The 18,171-nt window shown below is 42.6% G+C and overlaps 1 protein-coding gene across 7 annotated transcripts in view; it reads left to right on the plus strand.

Annotated features, from left to right (window-relative positions):
• hdac4 (histone deacetylase 4) overlaps window positions 1-18,171 on the plus strand; it is a 234,635-nt gene that overhangs the window by 132,775 nt on the left and 83,689 nt on the right. The window contains exon 1 of one of the 7 annotated variants that reach the window (XM_042306742.1): window positions 1,476-1,779. The exons of the other annotated variants lie outside the window; for them this stretch is intronic. Coding sequence (XP_042162676.1) covers window positions 1,776-1,779 — 4 coding nt within the window. The 5' untranslated portion in view covers window positions 1,476-1,775. Of the gene's footprint in view, window positions 1-1,475; window positions 1,780-18,171 lie in introns of those variants that run through there. 7 annotated transcript variants of the gene reach the window in all.

The following is an 18,171-nucleotide window of genomic DNA, read 5'->3' on the forward strand; positions in this document are numbered from 1 at the left end:
GTATGCATGCATAGGTGCGCACATATGCATGTGTATATTTCAATGAGCTTTAGCAGTAGACAGGGTACTCTTCAAAGTCATATCCACATTACAGTTACCATAGAGAGATCGAGTAGAGGAGGCCATTGGGCAAAGCAATGTACAGCCAGAGATGTTGATGGCATTGGAAACAGCTGGCTGTTGACTGTGAAGAGACATGCATGAATGGAAATGCAAACCAGATGCTGCCCAGAGGAAAGGTTTTGGCAAATCTTTCTCTTCTCTCTGTCAGCAGGTCCAGCGAATTAACTCATGCTATAGAGGGATGGAGAGAGATACCGAGGGAGGGAAAGGGAGAATGCGAGAGGGGGGTGATTGTACCATTGAGGGATACACTCTTCGAAAAAGGGTTCCATAGGGGTTCTTCAGCTGTCCCCATAGGAGAACCAATTTTGCTTCCAGGTAGAGCTCTACCTGGAACCAAAAAGGTTATGCTATGGGGACGGCCAAAGAACCCTTTTAGGTTCTAGATAGCAAAACATTTTCTACGAGTGTAGATGAAGAAGGAGAGAGAGAAAGTGAGAATTTGAGATAGGTAGGAGAGAGAGATTAAGTAAGATAGATGTAGGGAGACAGAAGGGATAGATAGAGAAAGAGACTGTTAGAGGGAAGGGATAGAAAAGGGAAAAGATAGTGATGTAGAGACAGAATTGATAGAGAATTAGAGATGGAGAGAGAAATTAGGCAATCTAACTGTGGCATCTGGCAGCGCCACCCCGCCACAGTGACTTGCTAATCTGTAAATCTTCTCTCGAGCACTTTCCCTGTAGACCAGAGCCTGCTGCGCACTGACTGGCCATATAGCAGTCTGGAATCACACCCAACCCATGTGGACTTAATGAGAGAGGGATATGGAGGGAGGGCGGGAGAGAGAGAGAGATGGAGGTTGGGAAGGAGATTGGAAAGAGAGGGAAGAAAACAAAAAGGAAAGGTATGGAGATGAAGGGATGGAGAACAGGTGAAATGGAAAAGGAGAGCATTTCGACGGCGGTATCCAAGCAGACATGCGCGAGATAAGGAGGAATGATGGAGGACAAGGAGTCTGACAAAGGAGGTATCGGAAAAGAGGTAGACATGAACAGAAGTACAAAGAGAGGGACGCTGAGGGAAGAATGACAAGACAGCGAGTGAGGGATGAGAAGGGTGTGAAGTGGGGGATTAAGAATGATCTGGAGAGTACAAAAGAAGAACATAGAAGTCAATGGGTGAAAAAGAAGAGGGGGAAAGGGAGGGGGAGAGTGACAGATGTAGAGAGAGTTAAAATATGGAAAGGAGAGAGTTAGAGAGAAAGAAAAGAATGAGGAAGATGGATATAGACAGTGAGAAGCAGAGTTCACCACAGTAGGTCTGTCCCTTCTGTAAAAATCAGCCTGTTCAAGGAGGGAGGGAGGGAGGGAGAGGGGAGAGAGGCACATAAACACTCAGCATGCCTAAAACTGCCCTCTGATGTCACCAGCCCCTGGAGAGAGAGAGAGAGGGGAGGGGACCAGTGAGATGACTGAACGAGCGAGAGACACAGCCAGAGGGCGAGAGCAAACAGAGCGGAGTGAGAGAAGGAGAGCGCCAGAGAGAGAAAACAGAGAGGTGGCGACTGAGAGCACTGTACCGGCGTCTGCTGTGGACTTGAGGCTGTGTTTTGCGGCGTGTGGTGTGTCAGTGGTGGAGAGTTTAGCTCCGGTTCAGTGAGGCCGATCTAGCGATCGCGTTGGCCACACACCATCTGGACAGCACAACTGATGGGTGAGAAGAGCTCTGCGCTGTACAGTGTGTACCCAGTCCTCTGTTTGTGTGTGTGTGCTTTGTCTGTTTGGGGTTGTCTGTGGCTGTTGGTGTGTGTGTGTGTGTGGGGGGGGACAGGCTGAGTAGACTGTGTGTTTGTTGAATGGTGGTGATGTGTTATTGCACGCTCTGCTCTGCAGCCTTGAGCACTCAATGGAGCAGATGGCTGTGGCCACTACCTACTACTGCGCACCGTGGATGTGTGGGTCTGTGTGTTCTTCTGTGAGAGAGCAAGCGTGTGTGTGTGTGTTTGTGTTTGTGTGTATCTTACCATATGCAGTTCATTGATTTTCTCCTTTTTTTTGCTTCTATTTGTGTTAGCGTAACTTCTTTATTTTTTGGGGGGGGGGATTATGTGTGTCACGTAATCTTGAAATTGTGTACCACGTGGACTGGGAAGTGTTTAGTCTGTAGTGTTGGTGTTTTGTGAATGCTCCTGTGTGTCGCATAAATTGTGTGTGTGTGTTCCACGTCACTGTGTCCTGGCGCAGAGTGTCTGCCCTGCACCACATGGTGAGAGGGCGAGAGAAGGAGAGGGAGAGACGGGGAGCGAAAGAAAGGGACAGGGAGAGTGAAGCAGAGCAGCGTGTGAAGCAGAGCAGCGTGTGAAGCAGAGCAGTGTGTGAAACACACAGATGGAGAGAAACTAAATGGAGAGAAGAAAAGGAGACAGCGGAGGGAGGAATAGAGGACGGATGATATTGAGGCTTTGGCTGAAAGGAGTGCAGCACGACTTTTCCCTTGGCATTGCTCTGTCGTCTGATGTTTTAAAAGCCTTACATTGATTTATTTGACCTATGACTCTAAACTGTATGTTAGCTGACTGGCAGATGGAGTGGGGTTGAGTGTGAGTTCGGTTGGATTCAGTTTGTGGTTGAGTGTGATTAGGTGGAGTGTAGCTCTAAGGGCTGAGTCAGCCTAAGGGCTGAGTCGAGTATGTTTGACTGTGGGTTTATCCACTGTGTGTGGAACCTCTGTGATCACTGTGTTTACATACCGTGCATACAGGTAGAGGTGGGCAGGAGAGAGAGAGGATAGGAGAAGAAGAGAGGTAGAGGGGTGTAAAGAAGGGAGGGAAGGGAGATGGCTTGAGAAAGGAGAGAGTGGTAGTGTGAGGTGGGAGAGAGTATGAAAGAGAGAGGGGAGAGAGGTAGTGGGTGGTGGGAGAGAGAGAGGCAGCATACACTCTTGGACAAATGTAACATGTATGCACGAAAAGGACACACAAACACACGACTCTCAGCCACCTACCCCTTTACCAACCATGTGCTCTCTGACCGTAATCACAAACACTCCACCACAAACGCAACCCACTGGACCCAACGACAAAAAATGATTGGTCCGTCCACCTACTGTACTCCCCTTTTCCCCCTCCAGCCAACCAGTTGCCTCGCTCCAGGGGTCTTCAGAGAACCTCTTTCCCCTCTAAAGCATCTGATTTGATCACCGTAATATTTCTCCTAAAAACTAGCAGAGTTAACCAGGGCTATCATGCATGTTGTTGATGTTACAGTAGTTCTGTGTGTGCAGTTCAGGTCACACCGCTCTGTTTTGAGCCAGCTGCAACTTTGATAGGTCTTCCTTTTTTTGCACTTGACCATATTAGCGGACACAGTAGGTGTGACTGTGTGCCTGCTCAATGTGTCTGTGTGCCTGTGTGCCTGCTCAGATGTGTCTGTGTGCCTGCTCAGATGTGTCTGTGTGCCTGCTCAGATGTGTCTGTGTGCCTGCTCAGATGTGTCTGTGTGCCTGCTCAGATGTGTCTGTGTGCCGCCTCAGATGTGTCTGTGTGCCGCCTCAGATGTGTCTGTGTGCCTGCTTAGATGTGTCTGTGTGTGTGCGCGTGTGTGGGCCATGTCGTGTGGGAGCGTTTAACCAGAAAAAACAATTACAGAGCGGACTCCTATTAGCTGGCCTAATTGCTTCCTAGCGGCGTTTCAGTGACAGCGCTATACATTAGGCTTCATTTACTGTCAACATGTCATGTTTAAACGCAGCCGTCAGAGATTGCACTTTGTACTGCCTATCTAGGAGGGAGTTTGGTATACTCTGTGCTAGTGGAGGGAAAGGTTGCATTTTGTGTGGCATTTGATTTGAGTGGCCAGTGTATGTTTTCTGTGTTAGCCTGAGGTAAAAACATTTTTTTTAAAGATAACAATGTATTGTCACATGCTCCGGATAGGTGCAGTGAAATGTGTTATTTTACAGGGTCAGCCATAGTAGTACAGAGCACCTGGAGCAAATGAGGGTTAAGTGCCTTGCTCAAGGGAACATCGACAGATTTTTCACCTTGTCGGCTCGGGTATTCAAACCAGCGACCTTTCGGTTACTGGCCCAGTTCTAAACGCTAGTCTACCTGCCGCCCTTCTAAAATAATAGTAACAATTGTAAATAGAACGTCACCCACAAAACCAACATCAAGTCACATTATACTGGCTTGCAAAGTGATGTCTTCCTATTGGAATCCACCCAGAGTGGGGATATCCAACAACTGGAACTTTTATTCACCCACAATCTGCATTCAGAGTGAAGCAGCTTGGGGTGTGTTTGTGTGTGCGTACTTAAACGTGTGTCTGTGTGTGCGCATGCGTGCCTGCGTGTTTTGGGTGGCATTCAATTTGAGTGGCCAGTGTATGTTTTCTGTGTAGGCCTTTCCCTCATACAATGCTCTGTGCAATACTCCACTTGCGTCCTCGGGTCCTTCTCAATAGTCGACATTGGCTTCTCGTCTGATCTGAAAACACAGGCCAGGTGAAAGCAATATGGAGAAAATGTACTGATACTCCGCTTCCATCTTTCCAGTTCTTTCATGCCGACGGAGCGAGAGGAAAAGGTGACTAGAAAAGAACGCCGCCGTGCGCTATTGAGACGCAGCCCGTTAGCCTGTTAGCTTGTTTCGCTAAACCCAATCCCCAAGCCTCTAGCCCATAAAGCTCTCTTTGGCGTTCTAATGTGGTCGCGTGGTTAGCCCCTGAGTGCCCTGGTTCTTTAGCAGTGATTACACTGGCTCTCCCTGTGGCTCTCGCTGGCCCCTACAGTGGGAGAATGAGTGGCTGTAATTGGGTATTCATTCCCTGGGCCCTGGCCTTAGCACCGCCAGCCATTGATTGTCGTGCCTCTCCTCTACTGCACTTGTATTAATGGGATGAGTTTGGATGGAGCCAGCTAGCTACTGCCACTTGTAACACGAACACTCCTCTTCAGTGCCACAGTGGCATAATAGATACATTTTCTCTGCTTTACTCATCTTTATGGGGTGGGGGGGTGCACTTCTGTGTGTGTAGATCCTGGCCTGGAAATTGCTGGCCGCAGGGTGGAAGAAGTGACTGAGCACATGACGGCCGTGTCTCCTGTAAAAGAGAGCAGTGTTTAGTCTGAGGTGAACCCCTTCTTTGGCCTGCACGGTAGAGCAGGCATTCTGGGTATGAAAGGACCCCTCGCTCGCCCAAAGATCTCTGGCTGTGCAAGGCTGCAGACTATACTCAAGGAAGAGGTCTTAGAGGCAGGCACCATGAGCTACTCTTATGAACATACTTATGAACACTATATTTCTGGTCAAAAAAGAAGTTGAGAATAGGTACGTTTGGTTGAAAATATATTGAAAATATACATGTTTTTTAAATGTTATTATTGTGCTAATTGGACCACACTTGAGTGTAAAGGGAGAGTTAGGTCTAATGTGATACATATTGTATGCACGGAATACCTACTGTTGATCGACTAGATAACTAAAACGTTAAATGTACTTATTTGACAGGAGGGATAGTGTGTGGAAGGAAATTAGATATCATCTAGCTGACATGGGCCTGTTAAGATACTTAGAAGAAAAACAACCTTCCTTGCTTCCTTCCTTGAAGTTATCGCAGCTCTTTCGAGGTTGTAGAGTGTATTTGTAGAGTGGAAGGAATGATACATTCCAAAGGTATTTGAACAAGGCCCGGGTGCCCAACATATAAAGAGGGGAATTATGATCAGTCTACTGATTCCTTGCCCTTGGGCTTCAACAAATCCCTTGAAAAGCAGAGTTGTTGTGGAGTTCGCCGTTTTAAAAGGACACATTTGTAACGTAGACACAGGGAGTCAGGAAGCAGATACACTTAGGGTTTACTAACAACGGACATGGAACGAAAATGAAACAAGAGAAGCATCTGACATGGAAGCACAAGCAGTACGACCTGATGACCGATGACAAAAGATTGCTATATAAAGGGTTAATAAAACATATCCAGATCTAATCTATAGAGCTCATATTTAGATGCGTATGACTGTTCTCACCACATTTAGAAAATGTTGCTGATATATATATATATATATATATAGCCTGCCCTGTACCAACCCCATTTCCCCCTCTGGCCAGTATACACCCGTGACTTAACTTCTTCTTCTCACTAAGGTCAATGCTTCATGAGTACATTTAACAGATCAAATCATGGAGTTGTGGGTCATATCATAACTATTTTGTAACTCATTAACAAGCCCTCCTACACACGACATTTAAGTTGGCCGTGCTGGTCTATAACGCACACATGATGGGTCTATGTATGAATTCCATGCAGTCAATGTAAAGTAAAGTCTATTTTACCATTCATAAACCATTTATAAAGCATTTATAAACATTAAACACTTATCAAAAATCATACGGAAACAACTAGGCGTGGGCAGTATACCATATAGGCCTATGCCATATACCGTGGTGTATTGAAATACCCACGGTATGATTTTCAATACTGTCCATACCTTTCAAACGGTTTTAGCATGTTTTTACATAAATGTGATTTTTTATTTTTTAAGGAAAACTTCACCCACAAACTTGATACCGGCTGTATTTTGAAAGTTATATGTCTTGAAAACTTGATTGCTGATATGCAAAACATTTTTGGACTATATCAACAATGGACTAATGAAACAAATACTAAAAGATCATTTTTGGGTGGAATTTTTTTTAAATAAATACTTGCGGTCAACTTGTGCACTAGGTTAATAGATAAAGCAAATCGCAATCTTCGTTTCCCCTGTTTTTTTTTTCAATGTAAAGCCATTCCCCAAAGCAACTGATTGAGCCTGTCACATAGTATTTTTCTTTACAAAGAGCACATGGCACAAACTGAAGCTTTGTGATGTGATGATTCACTGTTGTGCAGCGCAAGACAGGTGATCAAGTGACACTTGAAAATCTCTACTAACGGTTGACAGCTAAATATCTTATAACTATAAGTGAACTTATTTGGCACATCTTAGATAGTTATCTCCAGCTCAGGCCTCCAGCTATGCACTGGTTTGCTAATTTGCTAGCTAATTGGGTAGCTTGCAAGATCAAAATTCTTGGTTACAGCAGAGACCTGGATCAACATCTCTGCTGTGTAATATTTGTTTTGTGTGTGCAGCAAACTGTGAGTAGCCTTTTGAGATAGTTGTATAACTTTGAGCTGGGTTGTCTGTCCCTGCAATTCGTTTAGCTAGCATCCGCTATGGGTATTCGCTAGTACTTTGTTAACATTTATTAGCATATTTTTTTAAATCTTTGGTAAGAAATAGCTTCCCTTGACTGCCCTTCCCTTGAAATAGCTTCCCTGCTGGTAATACCGTATACCCCTGTATGGTACAGGAACAATATGAATATGATAATCTGGATACCGCCCAGCCCTAGACACAACACAGAATACTAAAGGGAAATATGAACATTTTATTTAGACCTTCCAGATGGAAGTTAGCTAGCACAGAAAACTAATGCTGAGGACATTGCCAATGATTCCTACTAATAAAAATGTTCAGTATGACTTTTCTTGAATGGATTTAACAAAGATTTATATTCAAAGCATTCAAATTCAATTCCGCATTTCAGACTAACACAGTGTGTTAAAGCTAGCTAGTATTTTGATAATGTAGCTGGCTAGCTAGCTCGCTAGCAGCTAGCTAAGCCCCTGGCAATGTCAACACGTTTTCCAACTCTGTCAATAAAAGTTGCAAAGTCACAAAGTCACTTTGCTCACTAAAATATTTATTCCTATGAGTCTGAAATGGAGAATTGAATTTGAAACACTATCTATTGGAATCTTTAACATGTGGAAAGGGGGAAAAGTATTATTATTCGTTTTTCACAAGTGTCGCAGGATGGACTATTAAAGCTTTACTAAAGAATTGTCTAATAGCCGACCTAGGTGTGACCCCCCCCACAACTTGAGCAAGGTGTGAACCCCCTTCCACATCTACCTACAGTGCCTTGCGAAGGTATTCGGCCCCCTTGAACTTTGCGACCTTTTGCCACATTTCAGGCTTCAAACATAAAGATATAAAACTGTATTTTTTTGTGAAGAATCAACAACAAGTGGGACACAATCATGAAGTGGAACGACATTTATTGGATATTTCAAACTTTTTTAACAAATCAAAAACTGAAAAATTGGGCGTGCAAAATTATTCAGCCCCTTTACTTTCAGTGCAGCAAACTCTCTCCAGAAGTTCAGTGAGGATCTCTGAATGATCCAATGTTGACCTAAATGACTAATGATGATAAATACAATCCACCTGTGTGTAATCAAGTCTCCGTATAAATGCACCTGCACTGTGATAGTCTCAGAGGTCCGTTAAAAGCGCAGAGAGCATCATGAAGAACACTGTACACACGTGTCTACCTACACACGGTTAATGTTCTGAAAAATATATATATACGTGTATATATGGTTAGAATTCAGGCTGTATCACATCCGACTGTGATTGGGAGCACCATAGGGCAGCGCACAATTGGCCCAGCGGGTTTGGCCGGGGTAGGCCTTCATCGGCCGGGGTAGGCTGGTGCTGAAAATATAGTTATCTTGTTATGCAAGTGTTGCACACCAACAGATGGAGAAAACCAGTCGAGCAATTCATTTCAACAATAATCTTCATTTTTATTTGACTTTACAAACAACAAGAGGGCTTAATTGGAGTCTATTTCTTCAGAGCTGAGGCCGATATAAAATAACTTAATTTGGCTGAGGTACGCTATGAGGCTTTAATAGGCCTAGTTACAATTGCAACTGGTCACAAATGTTACATCCTACATAAAACAATCATTTAAAGAAAAAAAGTCAGCATGTTTGATCTAAACAATGTAACTAATAATTAAAAGCGCACATTTGTAAATCCCAAACTCTAAAAGTAATTGGAAAGGTAAATACAAATTACGTGTGACACAATAAAGAATGTAAACAAGATGCTGTGTTTTTATTTACAGTAGTGATGGACAACTGGAGGCATTTTGTAAACAGGTTTTCAAACACTTGTTTTTCACAACTGCAGCAGGTGTAGCCCATCATGCAAATGTTTCCTATTAGCAGGACAATATACTTTTTATAACCCAGCTACTATTGTGAAAATCCCCCAACTTGCAATGTATTATGCTTATGTACTCTAAAGTGTTACAGTTCTTTTGAGAACAGCCGTAATGATGACACTGCGCTGTCATTGTAATGAATCATCTATTAAGATGCCTAAATATGACCCCTTACATAGCATGACATGAATGCGCTACAGATATGCTATGGATGTACAGTATTTAATTCACCTTTAATAGTACAGTTGGGAGCTGTTATAACATTGTAATGAAATTAAATGTGGTCAAAGTAAATATTTACCGCGATGTAGGACTACAATTTGAACTTTCTTGTTTAGCCACTCGGTCATCCCAGTGAATGTGTGTCGATCGGTCTCTCCAGCTCAGACCAGTCCTTGTTCTCTCTGACACTGGTGGAGTAGTCCATCTTAATTACTCTATTACTCCCTAGTCTCAGAGGGCATGCAGGGTCAACGACTCCCCTTTTCCCATACGACCTCATGGCATCCGTGGCATCGGAGGGTTACCGCCAAACCTTTTGTCAGGGCCCAGAGAACAAACCCTTCTCTGTGGAACCGAGCTAACTATGGACTCCTGCGAACGTCACTGCCACGCCATCGCCCTGACACATCAATAGTCACAAGTCCGGGTATTACCAGAGCCTTAGTTAGTTAGAGAGGTGGGGGTTGTGGCTGGGTGGCTCTTCTCCCAACAATGCCTTTCTGGGTGAGGACACATACCACTTTGAGCTGTTTGTGAAGAGTGGAGGGGTGGGAAAGTGTGTGTAAATGGGAGATGTTTGAGGGTGCGGCGGGCTGACAAGGGCCTGGACGTTTCTGAAAGGGCTCAATATGTGGAATGATTCTCTACGAAGGCCCCGTTTTGACCTACTTTGGTTTAACATTGTGTTTGTTGCTTGTTTGTGTGTGGAAACACTGACACGTGTGAGAATGCTTGTCTTTGTGTTTGCGCGTCCTTGCAGACGTCACATGGGTGGAAGTTTACTGCATGTCATTGGACGACAATTACACTGAAGGGGCTATGATTGGAACTGGTGGACATGAAACCTGGGGAAACAGTGACGACTACTGTGGAACTGCTGGATATGTGTAGTTAAGGTCCTGAGAAGCCAATGGGCAACCAGTCTCTGAAGGCTACCAGACAGACTTGACCAAATGGACAGTTCAGAGGTCAAGATAGGTGTGTCGCTCAGTGCGACAGCTCTCCATACATCAAGGCTCCAAAATCACTGGAACACATCATCCCCACTGCGACTATAGTCTGACTTAGCCCCACCCTTCTCTGTATGCCGGCCTAAGGGAGGTATAGTGTTGCAGCCCGTGCTGAAATCCGCCCGGTGCCAAAGAGGACATTAGTCATCTCAGCAATAGTCCACAACCTGTGATTGGTCAGTCGGGAGGCCAGGGCACCTCTGATAGGGCAGACTTCAATGCTCTTGTTTTGTTGCACAGGATATCCAGTTAGCTGGCATTGGTCTTGGGACCGTGCCAGGTGGCACTCCTCATAGTAGAAATCGATTAGAGAAAGAGCCTGATATTCTATACCGTGGTGTTCTTTCTCTCACTGTGGACTCAAAATATGAGTTGAAAGCATCCACATAATATTCCAGGAGTTTGTGCGTGTGCATTTGTATGTGGGTTTGTGTGTGTGTGACACATGCACGGTTCTGCTAACACGTATGCATCTGGTCCATGTGCATCCTTATGTATGCTTGCCTTGATGTAATACTGTTGTTTCTCTATCCTAAGCTTGCTGTTTTTCCACAGTCTATCAGTGTTTTAAGTGCTAGGCAAACTAAGTCTGCAGACATGCAGCCACTGAAAAGCAAGGCAGTGAGTTACATTTGGAGGGAAATGTTTTGAACTGACGTGTGCTAGGGCTCTTGTACATATATTGCACTCTGAATGCTACAGGCACTTACTTGGGTTAGTTCTGCTAATGGAAGACAAACGTTTTTTCAGTCCCCGTTATTGACTGAGTCACTCTGTTCCATGGAAGATGTGAGGAAATAGAGATGATCTGATAGACGGTCAGAGTATCTTTGTTTTGCATACACTCATGATGAGATAGAAGACGCGTAGAGTTATTGAATGGAGTACAGTGTTAATGGTAGCTTCGCTGTTTACTGTGTGTGTGTGCGTGTGTGTGTGTGTGTGTGTGGGTGTGTGTGTGTGTGTGGGTGTGTGTGTGTGTGTGGACAGACCTGCAGGACCTCTCTGGGGGCTGATTTAGGCGTGATGTATAGCCAAGTGGTGGCCCAAGTGTCCCTTCCCACAATGCAACGGGCTTTGCCCAGCGATCCCAGGGAATCAATCTCCATCAGCTACGGCAGCATGTCTCCTTCCGTCAGTGACACCTCTGCAGAGCACACACATACTGCCTCTCACACACACACACATTCTCACACTCACAACCACCCCACACACTGTAAGTGCTTGGCGTGTCAGCAAATCCCCGCCGCTAAACTCATGTTGCAGTGGGATTGTTTTTTGCTCTGTTGCCATGTTGCATCATTACAACCCAGTATGTGTGTGTGGACCCAAACTGCAGCTCTGAGAGTGTGAGTGTGCGTGCACTTGCACTGCTCATTGGGCTTGTGCATGAATACTTGTGTGAATCTGTCTGTATACAGTGCCTTCAAAAGGTGTTCATACCCCTTGACATTTCCCACATTTTGTTGTTAGTCTGAATTTTAAATTGAGATGTTTTGTCACTGACCTACACACAATACCCCATAATGTAAAATGATGGGGTATATTTTTGACAAATGAATTCAAAATGAAAAGCTGAAATGTCTTGAGTCCATAAGTATTCAACCCCTTTGTTATGGGAAGCCTAAATAAGTTCAGGAGAAAAAAATGTGCTTAAGTCACAATAAGTTGCACGGATTCACTTTGTGTGCAAAAATAGTGTTCAACATTAGTTTTAAATGACTACCTCATCGCTATACCCCAAACATACAATTATCTGTAAGGTCTCTCAGTCGAGCAGTGAATTTCAACCATGGAGGTTTTGGAATGCCTCACAAAGAAGGGCACCAATTGCTAGATGGGTATAAAAAAAAGCAGGCATTGAATATCCCTTTGAGCATGGTGAAGTTATTAATTACACTTTGGATGGTATATCAATACACCCAGTCCCTACAAAGATACAGGTGTCCTTCCTAACTCAGTTGCTTAGGGATTTTACCATGAGGCCAATGGTGACTTTAAAACAGAATTGAATGGCTGTGATAGGAGATAACTGAGTATGGATTAACAACATTGTAGTTACTCCACAATACTAACCTAATTGACAGAGTGAAAAGATGGAAGCTTGTACAGAATAAAACATATTTCAAAACATGCATCTGTCTGGCACCAAAGTAATACTAGAAAAAATGTGACAAAATGTTTCACTTTTTGTCCTGAATACAAAGTGTTTGGATCAAATCCAATACCACACATTTCTGAGTAACACTCTCCATATTTTCAAGCATAGTGGTGGCTGCATCATGATATGGGTATTCTTGTAATCGTTAAGAACTGGGGAGTTTTTTCAAGATACAATAGCAACTGAATGGAGCTAAGCGCAGGCAAAATCCTAGAGGAAAACCTGGTTCAATTCTCTTTCCACGAGACACTGGGAGATTAATTCACCTTTCAGCAGGACAATAACCCAAAACACAAGGCTTGACTTAAATCTACTGGAGAATCTATGACAAGTCCTGAAATGGTTCTCCAGCAATGATCAAAAATCAATTTGACAGAGCTGGTGGAATTTTGAAAAGAATAATGTGCAAATGTTGCACAATTTGGTATTTTATTAGGATCCCCAGTAGCTCTTGCAAAAGCAGCAGCTACTCTTCCTGGGGTCTACTCAAAACATGAAACATAATACAGAATGATATGATACATAACATCAATAGACAGAACTACATAAATTCTTTAAAAAGGCACATGTAGCCTTCATATCAATGCATACACACAAACTATCTAGGGGAGTGGCGTTGTGCCGCAAGGTGTTGCTTTATCTGTTTTTTAAACCAGGTTTGCTGTTTATTTGAGCAATATGAGATGGAAGTCCCATGCAATAATGGCTCTATATAATACTGTACTTTTTCTTGAATTTGTTCTGCATTTGGGGACTGTGAAAAGACCCCCTGTGGCATGTCTGGTGGGATAAGTGTGTGTGTCAGAGCTGTGTGTAAATTGACTATGCAAACTATTTGCTATTTTCAACACATTAATGTTTCTTATAAAAAGAAGTGATGCAGTCAGTCTCTCCTCAACTCTTAGCCAAGAGAGACTGGCATGCATAGTATTTATATCAGCCCTCTGTTTACAATTAAGAGCAAAATATGTCATTCTGTTCTGGGCCAGCTGCAGCTTAACTAGGTATTTCCTTGCAGCACTGGACCACACAACTGGACAATAGTCAAGATTAGACAAAACTAGAGCTTGCAGAACTTGCTTTTTGGAGTGTGGTGTCAAAAAAGCAGAGCATCTCTTTATTACGGCTAGACCTCTCCCCATCTTTTCAACAATTTGAATCTATGTGTTTTGACCATGACAGTTTGCAATCTAAGGTAATGCCAAGTAATTTAGTCTCCTCAACTTGTTCAACAGCCCCACCATTCATGACCAGATTCAGCTGAGGTCTAGAACCTAAGGAATGATTTGTACCAAATAGAATGCTCTTAGTTTTAGAGATTTATGGAATGATTCCAAAACAGACTGCAACTCTTTGTTAAGGGTTTCAGTGACTTCATTAGCTGTGGTTGCTGTTGTGTATATGGATGAATTATCAGCATACATGGACACACATGCTTTGTTTAATGCCAGTGGGAGGTCATTGGTAAAAATAGCAAAGAGTAAAAAGAGGGCCTAGAGTGCTGTCCTGTGGTACACCACACTTTACATGTTTGACATTAGAGAAGCTTCCATTAAAGAAAAGCATTTGAGTTCTATTAGATATAATCCACAGTATGTCAGAGGTTGAAAAGCTATAGCACATAAGTTCTCTTAACAACAGGTTATGGTCAATAATATCAAAGGCTGTACTGAAATCTAACAGTACAGCTCCCACAATCTTCTTATTATCAATTTCTATCAACCAATCATCAGTTATTTGTGTCAGTGCAGGACATGTTGAGTGCCCTTCTCTATAAGTATGCTGAAAAAGTGTGTTGTTAATTTGTTTACAGAGAAATAGCATTGTATTTGATCAAACACAATTTTTTTAACCGTTTGCTAAGAGGTAGCAGCAAGCTGATAGGTCTGCTGTTAGAACCAGTAATGGCTTCTTTACCACTCCTGGGTAGCGGAATTACTTTGACTTCCCTCCAGGCCTGAGGACAAATACTTTCCTCTAGGCTCAGATTAAAAATATGACAGATAAGAGTGGCTATAGTCAGCTACCATCCTCAGTAGCTTTTCATCTAAGTTGTCAATGCAAGGAGGTTTGTCATTATTGATCGTTAACAATTTTTCCACCTCTCCCGAACTAACTTTACAAAATTCTAACTTGCACTCCTTTTCTTTCATTTTTTTTAATGCATGAATACAATTGTTCATTGTTGGCATTTCCTGCCTACGTTTGCCCACTTTGCCAATGAAGTAATCATTCAAATAATTGGCAACATCAAATGGTTTTGTGATGAATAAGCCATCTGATTTGATGAAAGATGGAGTTGAATTTGTCCTTCTGACCATAATTTAATTTAAAGTACTCAAGTTTTTTCCATCATTCTTCATATCATTGATCTTGGCTTCATATTAAAGTTTCTTCTTCTTTTTATTGAGTTTCTTCACATAATTTCTCAATTTGCAGTAAGTCAGCCAGTCAGATGTGCAGCCAGACTTATTAGCCACTCCTTTTGCCCCATCTCTTTCATCCATACAGTTTTTCAATTTCTCATCGATCCATGGAGCCTTAACAATTCTGTCAGTTTCTTAACAGGTGCATGTTTATCAATAATTGGAAGAAGCAATTCCGTAAATTCATCAAGTGCAGCGTCTGGATGCTCCTCATTAATCAGACATCAACAAATATTTTTAACATCCAAGAGTCGCAGCAAAATCTTTTGTATGATCTCTTGTATATTTTTTTAGGCCCAGCTTTTGGAACTTTGACTTTCCTGGATATAGCCACTATATTGTGATCACTGCATCCAATGGGTACGGATACAGCTTTAGAACAAAGTTCTACAGCATTAGTAAACATGTGATCGATACATGTGGATGATCTTGTTCCTGTTGTGTTTGTAAACGCCCTGGTAGGTTGATTAATAACCCGAACCAGACTACAGGCACTGGTTACAGTGAGAAGCTTCCTCTTGAGCGGACAGCTTGATGAAAACCAGTCAATATTCAGGTCCCCAAGAAAGTAGACATCTCTGTTTACATCTCATACACTATTAAGAATTTCACACAGATTATTTATATACTGACTGTTAGCACTTGGTGGCCTAAAGCAACACCCCAAAAGAAAAGGCTTTAGATGCGCCAAGTGAACCCACAACCACAACACTTCATTAACACTTGACATACGATCTTCTCTAAGCATTACAGGGATATGGCTCTGAATTTATACAGCAACACCCCCCCCCATAAGCATTTATGTCTCTTCTATAGATGTTATATCCTTGTATTGCCTCTGATGTATCCTCAAATGAATTATCTAAGTCAGTCTCAGAAATGGCTAATATATGAATGTTATCTGATGTTAGCAAGTTATTGATTTCATGAAGCTGATTTCTAAGGCTGCATATATTAATACGGGCTATTTTCAGCCCTTTCCTGGGTAGCTTATCAGAGACAGGTATAATACTGAAAAGAGCAGACAAAGCAAGAGAGAAAATGTATACATTCAGCAGTCCATTAATCAATTGGTGTGTGTGACTGTGTGTGTGTGTGTATCTGTGCTGCGGGTGTTGAGGCTACGAACCCATAGGCTTGGCTCTCTCATCCTATCCAGGCTTCTGGGAGGGAGGGTGGACAATGAGCCTGTCAAAGCGGATGTATGCAATGTCCCCACTCACTCTGGCAGCTTTCATGGCTGAGATCAATCCAGGTGTGGAAATCTCTTGGAGACAGCAGCAATTGCTAGCCAAAGGTGCTTCTACAAAGTCATGACTTAGGGGTGTAAATTAGATTTCTGTATTTTCACATTGTCATCATTGCGTTTTGTGTGTAGATGAGTGAGAAAAAATCTATTTAGTACATTTTGAATTCAGGCTGGAACACTTCAAAATGTGGAATAAAGCAAGTGGTATGAATATTTTCTGAAGGCACTGTATGTGTGTTGTGTGTATGGGTGTGTGCATGTTCACATGTGTATGGATTTGTTTGACTGCATACGTGTTTGTGTGAGAGCCATCCACCTCCTCTTCCTCTCGGTGAGGCCAATGACCAGGAGTGTCCCAACCAACCCAGATTAGAAGGGATCAAGTGAAAGATAACTAGGAACAACTGTCTGGACATTGTTTTTTTTTTAAACTTCACTCAGTCCCAAAGCTTCTCTCCGTAGAAGTCTAATTCTTTCGTTCTGACCCATTTCTGTTTTGTAATTCTATTTATCCTTTATGTAACCAAAAGGGAGTCATTGCCAAGACAGACAGCAACATGCGTTTAGGCTAAGAGTGTAACTGTAAAACACGGCTCAACAGAAAGACATTACTTTTTCTTTACATACAGTGTAGACCAAGTGTGGATTGTATCCAACATCTCACATATTGTCCCTTTGTGCCATACAGAGGATTGAAGCTACTGTCTGAATTGAAGGTATAAAACATATCAAAACTATCCAATGAGCAAAATACAAGTTGGTTACGGAGACTCATTCCTATGAGCAAAAGATGTTGTCTTTTCAACGTCCTGTGCTCACTGGAGTCACTTAGATCTGACTGTTGCACCACCAACTCTGTACCACTGACTGTTTATACAAATGTGTGAGAATTTATGTTAAGGGTTCATGCATGTGTTTACGTCATATGGTGTATGTGTTACGTAGCAGCTCTTTGTCTTCATCTCCATGCCAAGCAGTAAGGCTCCAGCTGAACAAGCTCAAAGACACCACACAGAAAGTTGCTTCCTGTCCAGAAGAGCATTTGCTACCCCCTCCTACCCTCTGAATACACCCTCAATGCCGCCTTTGTGCTCATACCCTCCACCCCTCCCTCACACCCATGCCGTCACAGAGCACATTTTTACGCTATTCCTTGATGAGGGTGGCAGACTATTCTTTTTTTTGTACAATTTGATTAAAAAAATCAAATGTAAAAAAATACAGAACATACACATACAAACGACAACATCACACCTGCCCAGACCCACATGCTCGCGCCCCCATCTCCAGCGCCCGCATCACTCTCCGCCACATGCACCATTTTGTTTCTCTCCGTCGCCTCACGCCCTTTCAACATTTAGATAATAAAGCATTTGACTGATTGCGTTGGTTGATTTTCCGTTTGTAAGTATACTTTTTTTCAAGACGATTGATGAGAAATGTATCGGCCAACCCCTCAGGTATCTTACAGCACCCCCATAATGCCATGTCTTGAACTATGCAGACAGACGGGTTAAATGTACATTTACATTGGAATACTTCTGACTGCCAACTTTATAACTCTGCCCATAACTTTTGGAATTTATAACATTCCCAGAAGGTATGGATTTATTGAGTCATTGTTAGTGTTACACGTAAGACATGACAGAATTTGTGAATTTTGTCTCTTGTAAAATAAATTATATATTTTTTATACTGGATTAAGTGTAAATTAACTGCAATTGGTTAGTTATGTTCCAACATTGCCTCCATCTTGTGTCAATATCAGTTCTTTTTAAGTCTTGGTTCCAATAGTTTATATATATTATTTAAGAGATTGTCAGTTAGGCTATCTGCAAGGTTTTGTTTAGCTTACCTATCAAATGAGTATCCTTTTCTGGCTCAAATAGGATTCCCTCAAGATTTCTCCGATATCCAAAAGATTTCAAATCGAAATGTCGTGATATAAAACTTTTAAGTTGCATATATTTGAA

Source organism: Oncorhynchus tshawytscha, linkage group LG26 (assembly GCF_018296145.1).
Source record: "Oncorhynchus tshawytscha isolate Ot180627B linkage group LG26, Otsh_v2.0, whole genome shotgun sequence".
Lineage (NCBI taxonomy): Eukaryota > Metazoa > Chordata > Actinopteri > Salmoniformes > Salmonidae > Oncorhynchus > Oncorhynchus tshawytscha.